At 44.5% G+C, this 12,203-nt stretch overlaps 1 protein-coding gene across 1 annotated transcript in view; it reads left to right on the forward strand.

Annotated features, from left to right (window-relative positions):
• Csmd1 (CUB and Sushi multiple domains 1) overlaps positions 1 to 11,631 on the forward strand; it is a 1,422,978-nt gene extending 1,411,347 nt beyond the window's left edge. Inside the window, exons 67-70 of the mRNA XM_005366231.2 lie at positions 1,747 to 1,859; positions 2,616 to 2,703; positions 5,268 to 5,400; positions 8,947 to 11,631. Coding sequence (XP_005366288.1) covers positions 1,747 to 1,859; positions 2,616 to 2,703; positions 5,268 to 5,400; positions 8,947 to 9,106 — 494 coding nt within the window. The 3' untranslated portion in view covers positions 9,107 to 11,631. The remainder of the gene's footprint in view (positions 1 to 1,746; positions 1,860 to 2,615; positions 2,704 to 5,267; positions 5,401 to 8,946) is intronic.
• The last annotated feature ends 572 nt before the right edge of the window (positions 11,632 to 12,203 follow it).

Here is a 12,203-nt window from a genome sequence, read left to right on the forward strand (position 1 = left end):
GTGTGTGTGTGTGTGTGTGTGTGATGAGATCTTTCTGTATATCCCTGACTGACTGAGAACTCACTCTGTAGACCAGGCCTCTGCCATCCTGGTACTGGGAGTGCACAACACACCCAGCCCGTGTGGAACTTTTAATATTTAAATTCCTTACTCTAACTCTCATTGGACATTCCTCCTCATAGAATTAGGAACTTGGTATTCTTTTCTCGAATTCTCCAATACGAGCTGGGAGCTATCTCAGTAGGTAAACCTTGACAACCCAGCATAGGTACCTGACTTCAGGTCCTCAGCACGTCTTCAAAACCTCTGTGTGCTGGTATACATCTGTAACCCCAGCACGGGAAGTCACAGGGAGGAGCATCCCAGGGGCTTGCTAGCGGCCAGGCTAGTCAAGTGCTGGGTTCCAGGTTCAGTCAATGAAAGACTGTCTCAAAATTAAATTGGAGAAAATAGAGGAAGGTATTCAACCGATATCCAACATCAACTACATCAATTTCTAGCTTGTCTTTATGCATGGATGGGTGAGCTCATTTGTACACACAGAGAGAGAGACATAGAGAGAAAGAGAAGGAGGAGGAGATGGAGAGAGAGAGGATAAGATCCAGTGGGATTTAAGCCCTCTGTCTCCACAGACCATTGGGAATTCCGCGGTTTGGACCTGGGAGGTCCAGGAGCACTCAGGCTCCCCACAGTAGGGTACCTATAGGGAATGACCAAAAGATGAAAGGAAGTGATGTCTGCAGAGCACTTGCTGGTTGTGTGACATTTTTCATTCTTCATGCTTTTTTTTTGTAATCATGAAAAATGAAAATATATTTGTTATCTCTCCTTTCATCTTGTAGAACTTGGGTCCAAGTTCAAAGATTTGGAGGTTAAATTCATGGAAAAAAAAAAAAAGATCATTGCCTGCCGTGTGGAAGGTGCTGCTCAGAGTGAGATGCAGGTGGCTCTTGTTAGTAGGCAGCAGCGGTGGGTCCCTCTCACTGGGGTGTCTGCTTGTGGAACTCACTCCTGGGATGTCAGGATGTGCTCCTCTAGAGAGTGATAGTGAGTTTCTTGTGCAACTTTACACAGCACGGCCCCTGTCCTGTGTCCTCTCTGCCTGTGGGACGTATGACAGATGCAGCACTATTTGCTTAATGTCTGTGGTTTGTGTATTCTTCCCTTGGCAGGGCCCTAATTGCCAGTGTAAGGCAAGTTTCCATCCCTGTCTCTGGGCAGCACCACAGCCATCCCTAGCCAGGTGCAGCTTACAGGGGCAGCCACTCGGTCCCTCTGCCTGCCTCTTGTGTGATCCTCAAAAACTCCCCCACTGTGATGCTTTTCCTACGAACAGGGCCAGCCATCTCTAAAAGGAGCTGTGTTTTGATTTAAAGTTTTGGTCTGTTTTCTCTTCATACCCCTGTCTTCAGAAGCAAATAAAATACACATGAAAATGCTGGCTTTTTCCATTAGCAGGTTTGAGTTCATAGTAATTTTCTTATTGGTTAGCGGTGTTGAGTACAGTGCAATGGTACATCTGTTTGAGAAAGAGTCATTCAAGAACTTTGGCAAGAAGTGATTTCTCCAATCCCACAGTGGCAAAAATACTGAGGTTCAAAATTGAAAATAAAACATACGTTTAAATATTCTGTTGTCTGTGGTAGGATTTCCCCACTGTAACTGGTCCTGATTGGGTCTGTGAATGGCCAAGTCACAGACTCTGACTTCTGCAGGGCAGGACTGACTACTCTGACATTTTTTCAGGGGTCTACAAGAAGGAAGAGGCCCACCTACTTTTGAAAGCATTTCATATCAAAGGCCCAGCAGATATTTTCGTGAGCAAGTTTGAAAATGACAACTGGGGACTCGATGGTTATGTAAGTGCTTTCATGAAATTTCTCACACAGTCGTCACACTTTAAGGCCTGGGCAGAGGAGTTTGTGATCCACTGGGAATTCTAGGCAAGGGAAACACTGCCCATCCCTCTGGAACTCAGAAGGTACCTCTGAAGTATGGCCACCATTCGCATCATTTGGTGCTGGCAGCAACCAGATCTCTGAGATGAGATAAGTTGCTCCAGAGTTAAGGGATTGTTGCTGCTAAGGGCAAATAGGTTCTTCAGTCTAGGCGATGCTCTTTTAATACCACAGCTTTTGCTGTCAGAACTGTGGCTATTCTGAGACCACCTAGAAAATTCTATGAAGGCTCCAAAAGAGTCATGATCAGAAAACATAGAAAGCAAAGTGGCCATGCTCCACTTGGTGGTTCTCTCTGCAAGTTTGACATTGGTTGTTTTCCAGTTCACTGTCTAACAGAATTACACAGCCTCCCGTGATGCTGCTGGAGTTAGTTCATCCCGGTGAAATCATATAATGAGAGCTGTGCGCTAATGGACAGTGTTCCTCATTAGGGAAGGTCGTGCCCAGTGCTGGTCGAGATCCAACTGGGACAGTGACCCTTCCCGTTGTTGCTTTAACTTTAGCTCCATCCTGATTTTCCATTTCCCTATGTCACTAAAATTAGTTGGGGGAAAATTACGCTCTAGTCCTGTAGTCTCTAAATCTGAGTGGTAACAGTTAGGTTTGTGTTTTCTCTCCTTTTTCTTGTGCTTTGCCTTCCTTTCTGCACACCAGGTGTCCTCAGGACTTGAGAGAGGGGGATTCTCCTTTCAGGGTGACATACATGGAAAAGACTTTGGGAAATTCAAGCTGGAAAGACAAGGTAAGCTTACTTATTATTGGTTCATTGTTTGTTTAAAGCAGCTAGCAGCTGTGCCTTTAAATGACCCTCTGAGAAGCTGCAAAGAGGTGACCCACGAAGGTGAACCGGAGGAATTGGGGTATCAGCTGGGTCTTGTAAATAGTACTTTGATTAATTCCTTGAGAATTTCATATAATAGATAACGTTCACCCCTTCTCCCCCAACTCCTCCCTGATCCACTCCTACCTCCCTACCTAGCCAACTCTAGAATGGCCCACTAGGTGAGATTCCAACCAGGACTTGCTTTGTGTGCTGAGTTCTGCTCTCATGGAGGCCATTATCCACACCCACAGACAAGGAAACAGAAGCACTTGTGAAATGAGATTAGCACTGTATTTTAACCTGGGCAGAATAATCTGATTTACTTGCTTGTATGCTGTCATTGGCACATTGATTGTTTTGTGGGGAAGAATTTTGCCGTGCAGACATTGGTTCTACAGACTTAGACACAGGAAGCCAGCGTAAGACCGTGAACTGGGATGACTGCCACTGATGGCGCATTGACAGGACTGCCATCCAGATACCCAAGACAGGGAAGGAAAGCGGTCGCCTACCTATAGGTTACTGAACAAAAACTAATCAGTAAGGACAAGCCATTATAAAATATTACCTTTCTGCCACCCAATATGCAGTCTCCTAATCAGAACTTGAATGCATGTCAGCAGTGGCTGAGACAATCTTTCAAAATAGATTGTGTTATCTGCATATATGAAATCAAACAAATGCATCAGACTAACACTAGCCAGGGCTAAAGTTTGTCCCTTGCTCTAGGCCAAATCAGGCCCCCATTTTCCCTCCTTTCTTCTGTTTCCCACCCTCTGGCAATGGTCACAGACACCAGTGAGCTGCCCTGGAGACTACAGGCATGTCAGGTTCACCTATCTGGTGAAGGACAGAAGCCACCATTGATTCCAGCATGTCTTCTTCATATTCCCGCATTCTTTTCAACAGAACAAAATAACAGCTTGTGTTAACAAGAAATCTTTATCCCCCTGGGATGGTGACCTTATTGTAAGAAAGAAACAATTTGCTTTAGAAAATAATTTGGATCCCAAGTGAGTCCCCTTTTCAGCTAATCAGAAAAGCCAATGTTTTAGTGAAGCTCCAGTGGCAGTCATTCATTCAAGAATGCTGGATAAAACCCTTTTTTTATTTTTTTATGGATGAAAATAACAACCTCCTGATTGTCTTCAGTCAATAGATTAACCAAATAAAAGTGATTATGGTTGAATGGGTACTGAAATTAAGTTAATCTGAAAGACAATTTTACTGTGGAAACATCCGCATGATGCTAAGTATGAATCGGCTTCCATAGGAAAAGTGAGTGATGGCCCCGTACACACAGAATGAGAGAAAATATGTGAACATGAAAAATTTGAGCACTCATGGCTCCGTATCGTAGAAGCCGATGACCAAGCCAACAACACAGGAACTGGGGAGCATAAGTTTCCCAGATCCTATACAAGCAGACAAAACGCCCACAAAAGAGTTGGACATTTTATTAACGTCTCCTCCCATTGCCAAGATGAAGCATTCTGCCAGGAGTAGGTTAAGGGAGAAAGGCTTCATGCTGCCTTGTAGTCCAGGTTACAGTCCGCCATGGCTGGAAGTCAAGTGGGAGTTTACACACACGTCACACACAATCAGAAACAGAGAGCAATGAACACGTGCTCCGTTCACTTTTCCGACTCATACAGTCCAGCATCCCAGACAGGGCTGATATCACCACCCATGGGGAGTGGATCTTACAGCCTCTATTAATGCGATCAGGGTAATTCCCAGAGGCATACCCAGAGGCTTGTCTGTCAGGTTGTTATAGATCCCATCAAGCTGACAATTGAGATGAACAGTGTCAGAGAAGATTAGCCACTGGGAAAAATACAAAGCAAAACTACATGGAGACACTACTTCACAGGCCCTGTTACAGCTGGGAAACAAATTCAAAACAAGTTTTGTCAAAGAGGCAAAGGGACTGGAGTTCAGATTCTGCCAGCAGAATGTGAAGCCATCCAACTGTTCTGATTAATGGAGTTTGTCAGAATTCGACAGAGTTAAATAGAGAACAGCACCTCTCCTTGACCTGCCAAGAGAACTGAGCACACGTCCTCACACACGTCCCAGATGCTTTAAGCATCATCTGTATCATCACTCAAGAAGAAGCTTTCCAAAGGTCCATCAGCTAAGAAAAACTTATTCAAGAAAAAATGTGGTGTGTACATCAATGCATGAATTATCAGTCCACATTAGAAAAGTAGTAAAATACTGATGCTTGATAAGATGGGGTGACCTGTGAGCCTTGAGGCTAATTGAAAAGTCTAGAGGATTCCGTTTGCATAGCTAGGTCAGAACAGGAATGTCCATGGAGAGCAAGTTTGATGAGCAATCTTCAGAAAAGAACACTGGGTGGCTTTGTCGTGGGATGGAAATTCTGATTCTTGTGTTCACCTTTAAAATATATCATAGACAGCTATTTTTGCCTAAGCAGTACCTAATGCCATCAAATTCCAACTCTTTTTGTCTTCTAGATCCTTCCAACTCAGATGCAGATTCTTCGAATCATTACCAGGGCACCAGCAGTGGCTCCGTGGCAGCTGCAATTCTCGTTCCCTTCTTTGCTCTAATTTTATCAGGGTTTGCATTTTACCTCTACAAACACAGGTATGGCAGAGGCAGGAGTTCCCTGCAAGGGTTCTTGGTGTGGTGTGTCGGCTTGAACAGCTGTGTGCTTGAATTCTCATGCTCATAGTATGGTACATTGCCAAAAAGTTGACGTGGAATGCTAAGGTGCTTTCTTAGATATGAGTGTGTAGACTCTGGAGTGTCTGCGGATGAATTTTGTTTTGATCCATGTTTCCTTGTTTGATTCTTATCTGTTTTGTCAGCAGGGCATGTCTAAGTAGTTAGCTTTAAAGGAATGGATGACTGGTCTGAAAATATACTTGCTGGTCATTGGTTCTAAGGACTTCAGAGCCTTGGGAGAGTTGCAGCCTTTCAGCAGGAGAGGCAAAGGAATAGATTCTGTGGCCCTTTCAACTCTATGAATCAAAGATTTGTATATTTTTGATGGCTTTCTTGCTTCAGCAAATTCGAAAGTTCTTAGTATGTCTGAATAGTGCTCCATCTAACTGTGCTCCATCCCTTGAAAAGATACATTGACATCTATTAACATGAAAATCCTTATTAATAGGAAATGTCAGAATTTAAGGGGGTTGGAGAAATTTGAACAAATGGATTCCTTTTTTTTTTTTGGAGTTTATATGTATGCACAGAGTTTAAAAGAAAGAGAAACATTCTAGGCAGTCTAGGGAAGCACTCTGCTGACAGAGAATTCGCTTCGGATGTACAAAACCCTGGGTCCTATTCTTACTGCATGCCTATAATCCCAGCATCCCGGAGGTCAAGGCAGGTAGACCAGCAGTTCAGTGTTATCTTCAACTACATAGAGAGTTTGAGGCTAGCCTGGGTTCCGTGAGACCCTGACAAAATAAGCAAACACTGGTTGTGAAAAATTCAAAGTCCTTGTGTGCATTTTCTCTATGTGGATAATATAATTCTGGGAAAAGTTCTGTGCCAAACGACTCGACAATTCTATTGGCTTTTTAGTAGTACCATTTCATAAAATAGCACCATTATGAGCCCCAGAAACAAGGTTACTTCTTAAGTTTGCCACATTTTTTTAATATAATGCACAAGTTTCCACTTAATCTTTGTTATACAAACAAAATTGAAGTTAGGGGATCGTTAAGTAAGTTATGTACTGAATTTCTTTAAATGCAACTGCCGTACTCTTAAGTAAACACAAGGTTCAAAGACTCTCAGTAGTTTGTAGCTCTGTCCTCATTGCCTGTGGCTATCAGTATTCTTATTTTAAAAACACAAACATGGGAAAGAAATCTGAGAAGTTAGCCGCTTTCTGCTCAGCTTGGTCCTGGGACCCTGACTAAGGTGATAAGGGAATGAAGAAAGATCACACGTGGAGATCCATGCACCCAAAAGCTGGGTCACACTTGCTTACCTGGAGCAGCACCAACCATGCCATCAGCCAGGACCTCAGCATATCCCTTCCACACAGCGCAGTGGAGAGAGGCTAGTTCTCCTTGGTAGGAGGTCTGTGGCAGGGCACAGTCTCAGGTTGCAGTTTTTAAGGAGGAAGCTGCTAATTTTTGCACATACTTAGACTTTGCTCTAAGCTTCACCTCCTACGGTGAAGGCTTTGCCACTTCCGTGCGCCTGAGTCACTGGGTCTTGGATACGGCTGTGCCCACGTGAAAAGATACACATTTATGCAAGGCTTCCTCTGCTCCCCACAGACATACAAACCACATTGTTATCGTTTATTTTGAAGAAAATGGTACACTAACCCATCTCTCTGCTGATGGCACAGCCACCCCATGTCCCACAGTACCATGGCAGGAAGCAGTTTTATTTTTTAAAGGATGAAATTAAAACGTTTTTCTTTTGGAGTTGAAAGAAACAACAGGAATTCATAATCCCTGTCAATTCTTTTTCACCCGCCTAGTGTCCTCACCTCACCACAAGGACAGGTCTGTGCTGTTACAAAGGTCAGACTCTGGTCTTCTTCAGCCCTGAGACCAGGTGGACATGTCCCTGTGTGTCCGAGACCTAGACTTTAACCTATCTCTGAGAGGCTATCATCTCTGTGGGTCAGGAACAATTGTCCCTGCCAACAACAATACTGAACAATCACCTGTATTCGTCTGTGACTTAAATGAGCCCTTAGTAAGTCTGAAGTCCTAGACAGGAAAGAATGAGGCTGATTTAGAAAGCTACATCGTTTTTCTTTAAATCCAAGAGCTTCCTACCAAGTCTCAGTGGTCAGGTACTTCTGTGAAGGGATGAGGGTACTGGCTCACACCTGCTAACAGGGAAGTGAGCTGCCACCTTCTCCAGTGAGTGGGTCCTCGGGTGTAACTGTGACGGATCCCTCTACCTCATCCATATAAACCGAAAGGATTGCGTGGTGACTATGACAGACAGCAGGTTTAACTCTCATTGGGGAAACAGAGAGGACACTGTGATGAGCAAATCCACGGGATCTGTTACCTATTTCCCAGTCATATTAGCAAGATGCAAATAACAAAACTAAAGAAAGGATGTGGAGGGGCTGGAGAGATGGCTCAGAGGTTAAGAGCATTGCCTGCTCTTCCGAAGGTCCTGAGTTCAATTCCCAGCAATCATGTGGTGGCTCACAACCATCTGTAATGGAGTCTGGTGCCCTCTTCTCGCCTGCAGATGAACTGCTTTGAAACTGAAATGGCTTTGGGTGACCACCTCCCCCACCCCTAGGGTGAGCATTAATCTCACAAGGGTGAAGATAGTATCTAGTCCTTGAGCCTTACTGGGCTGAGAGGGCTTTCTGCTGTTGCCTTGGAAGGTTCTCCAAACCTCCATCCAGTGCATAGAAAGGTTTTTTTTTCTTTTAGTTTTGAAAATTATTTCTTTTCTTTTCTTTTCTTTTTTTTTTGTGGTTGTTTCGAGACAGGGTTTCTCTGTGGTGAAAATTATTTATAATTTTATGTCCTATTTATAATCCCAACCAGCACTTTATTTATTTATTTATCTGCTTATTTATTTTTGGTTTTTCAAGACAGGGTTTCTCTGTGGCTTTGAAGCCTGTCCTAGAATCAGCTCTTGTAGACCAGGCTGGCCTTGAACTCTCTGAGATCCGCCTGCCTCTGCCCTCTGAGCGCTTGGATTAAAGGCGGGCGCCACTGCCACCAGGCATCATTTCTTTAACTTTTATATTTAAAAGGTTTTTGTTTTTACATACCAACTACAGTTCCCCTTCCCTCCTCTGCTTGGGATCTCCCCCTTCCCCCCATGCATCCACTTTTCAGAGAGGGTAAGGCCTTCCCTGGAGAGTCAACAAAGTCTGGTACATTAAGCTGAGGCAGGACAAAGCCCCCCACCCCGCGCCCCTCCCTTCATCAAGGCTGAGTAAGTTATCAGATCATGCACTAGGGATAAATCCTGGTCCCACTGCCCTTGGGCCCACAGAACTGCCCAAGCCCACAGAACGCCAACCACCAATTTTTAAAGAACCAACAGTGTTGAAGTAGCTGCTCTGCCCTGCCATCTCCGAACCTGCTGAGGAAGCGCAGAGGCTGAGAGGAGGCTGGGAAACAGGCCTGTGTCCTTGCAGTGAAGGGTCTGATCTGACTGTGTGCTCTCTTTTCTCTGTAGAACAAGACCAAAAGTTCAATATAATGGCTACGCCGGCCATGAGAACAGTAATGGACAAGCTTCCTTTGAAAACCCCATGTATGATACAAACTTAAAACCCACAGAGGCCAAGGCTGTGAGGTTTGACACGACTCTGAACACAGTGTGTACAGTGGTATAGCCCTCAGTGCCCCCTAGGACCGATTCATAGCCATACCTCTGATGGACAAGCAGTAAAATCCTTTGGTGCCATATACCACCCTCCCTTCTACTCTTGCCTTGCTGCAGCAACCTTGGCCATCATCTGCTGGCATAACACAGTGGGAATCTCTCCTCAGTCATGACCAAGTCTTCTGAGGCTAAACGTGCAAACACATCGTCATTGGGAAAGCGGATTATCAAAGCCTTGCTGCATCCGCCGGAAATCAAGACGCCAACACCGGCAAGGGCAAAGAAGACTGCGGAGTCGTAGAGACAGGTGGTCCTTCATGCCTCTGACTTCTGTGTCTCTGTGTGGCCAGAATGCCTTTGGATGGATCTTCTAAGCACACGGATACATCCTTCAGGTGCGGCGACAAAATGGTAGCGACTCGATAAGTGTTTTGTGTTTTTCTTTTCCTTTTATCCCTCCTCACTGGACAAGAATTCTCTACAAAAGAAACACCTTCCTGGAGAAAACGCCTTCTTGGAAGTGCACACGCGCTTGCCTGCTTCCCTCTGCCCTGCCTGAGACACGACACGTTCGGAGGATCTTCAGGCTTCCCTGGGCACCCATCAATCACTAGGGATGTTTGCAGGTCTCACGAGTCAAGCCGTTCCATCCCAGAATTTTTGAATCTCAACATTTTGCACTAGGGTGTTAAGAATGACTGAGTCTGGTTTTTAAATAAACTATTTACACAGGGTTTATATACGCTATACATTGTACATAAGCATTTTCTCATGTTGTATGGTCAAGCAGAAGATGCCACCATCAGTTCAGCTGGGTTTAAGGGGAAATATCCCCAGACAGGGGAGTTTGAAAAGGAGACTGTACTGTGAACAAGTTATTTTTATTATCATTTCTGTTAGCCACGTTTATGTGTCAAATTCATTGCCAACTACCGGTGGTTGAAACGAAGCCTTTTCTTTCTTTTGTTTTCTCTCCTTCACGTTCTTACAACTATTCTCTCTCTATGCCACACTAATTGGGAACAGGGGTCTCCAGCAATGTCTGTGTTCCATGTATCGATGTGAATAGTAATTTATTTTAGGTAGCTTGTGAACCCCCGGGTCTCAGTTCACAGTGCAGTCTTTCCTTGTGGGTTGCTTGCTGTCTCTGTTCTGTAACATCACTTGCGCACACTGCCCTGAAAGTCTATCTCACAGCCACACCCAAGCTCAGAGGAAATCAGAAGGGAATCCAAGTCAAAATCAGGATCAGAAGGGCAGGCCTTGCTAGCACACCCTCGTGGTGACCTGTTTTATAGATTATTTGCCTTTCTTGAAATGATTGCAATGATTTCCAAACCTAAAATTCCTTATTGGTAGACTATCCATTATGGTATAAATAATCCAGGTGGCACGGCCCACAGGATAAAACAAACAGCCTGGAGAGAAGGCAGGGCCAGAGAAATGTCTGTAAGAAATTCAAAGAGAAGACCATGTTTATTTTTATTTATATTTGTTTGATAAAAGTATTTTTGGAAAGATGATGCTTATTTTATTATTTGATATTTCATGCACAGCCAACATGGTAAAAATTTCCCCTTTGCACACCCCAGATTTGCACTGGCCACTGGGTCCAGATGCCGTGCAGACATTCTGTTTGCAGTGGTGACTACATTCATGCCTAGCTTTAAGACGGATGTATCTGTCTATCTGTGTGACAAGTAAATGCAGGACTTCCCAGAGGACCTGTGGGAAAGGAGCTTACTAGGATATCATATATATCATATATATCGCTACTTTCAAGGTTCTGAATTCTGAGTATTCCAGAGGCCCCACCGGGCTACCTCCAGCCTGCTCTTCTTCCAAGGGCTGTCTGTCATATATCAGGGCTCCTGACCTCTTCTGGTGATCCTCATTCCACTGGGTCCCATGTTGCAGGAGCCCATGTCCTAGGAAGGGGTACTGGCACAGGTTCCTCTGGCCAAGCTGACGTCCTTGGGGTTCTTCTAGGTACACAGTGGTTCATTAGATCCCTGGGAAATTCAGATGATGTCATTAAGAATGTGCTCCTAAACACACATTGAGCCAAAACAAAACAGAAAATGTCAGCAGGTCCAAGGACTGTAGTGCGCAAGGGAGAACAGGGTCACTATATATATATATATTAGATGTATATAGAAATACACACACACGTATATATATATAAATATATATTGTATATATCTAAGTTTGAGTCACTCTGACTAGGTGCAAAATGCTGATTTTGGAGTCTAAACTAACGTCTCTGTCCTCACACCCTTGGCCTCTTGGCCATCCAGTTACACGAAGAAGACAACTCAGACAGGGCATCCATACGTGCAAGGAGCCACATGATCAGACCAGTGTTGCTTTCGTTTGTGTGCAAACTGACTTCTAGCTACCAAACTGCATCAAGGTATTTCAGACCAACACACCATCACAGAGGGGCACTCTCAGGTGAGCGCCTAGCCCAGTCCTTCCTAGAGCACGCGCGCGTGTGCGTGCGTGTGCGCGCGTGTGCGTGCGTGTGCGCGCGTGTGCGTGCGTGCGTGCGTGCGCGTGCGTGCGTGCGTGTGTGTGTGTGTGTGTGTGTGTGTGTGTGTGTGGTGTTTCACCAGTCTCAGAGGCATTGAAGACCCAGCAGGGCAGTCAAGAATATCTTCCTCAGGCAGGTCTTAGAGACTTTCCCTGAGGCGCCCAGAGCACAGTGAGGGGATGCGCTATGTGGGACAGGTTATATGCTTCGAAGCTGTTCAACTGTTGCTTGTCTTTGCCCATCTTGCCTTCAGGCTAGCTGCAATAATTTTTTTCTTCTGTAAAATATTTTGTAAACAACAACAACAAGAACAACAAAAGCTATTATTAAAAAGGGGGGGGAAGAAAGCTGGCATTATGATCAGGAAAACCATCCATCCATCCATCGTCACTGCCCCGCCCTCCTGTCCCCTCCACACGCTGCTGTCACAACGTAGGTGCGGAAGACCTTTTTGTACAGAGATATATTTTTTATGAAGAATTTGTAAAATTATTAAATATGCTGTAATTTTTTGATTAATGTAGGTAAATTGTTAAAAAATAAATGTTTTTACAATGCAAAACTGTAATTTTCC

Source organism: Microtus ochrogaster, unplaced genomic scaffold (genome assembly GCF_000317375.1).
Source record: "Microtus ochrogaster isolate Prairie Vole_2 unplaced genomic scaffold, MicOch1.0 UNK7, whole genome shotgun sequence".
In the NCBI taxonomy this organism is placed as follows: domain Eukaryota; kingdom Metazoa; phylum Chordata; class Mammalia; order Rodentia; family Cricetidae; genus Microtus; species Microtus ochrogaster.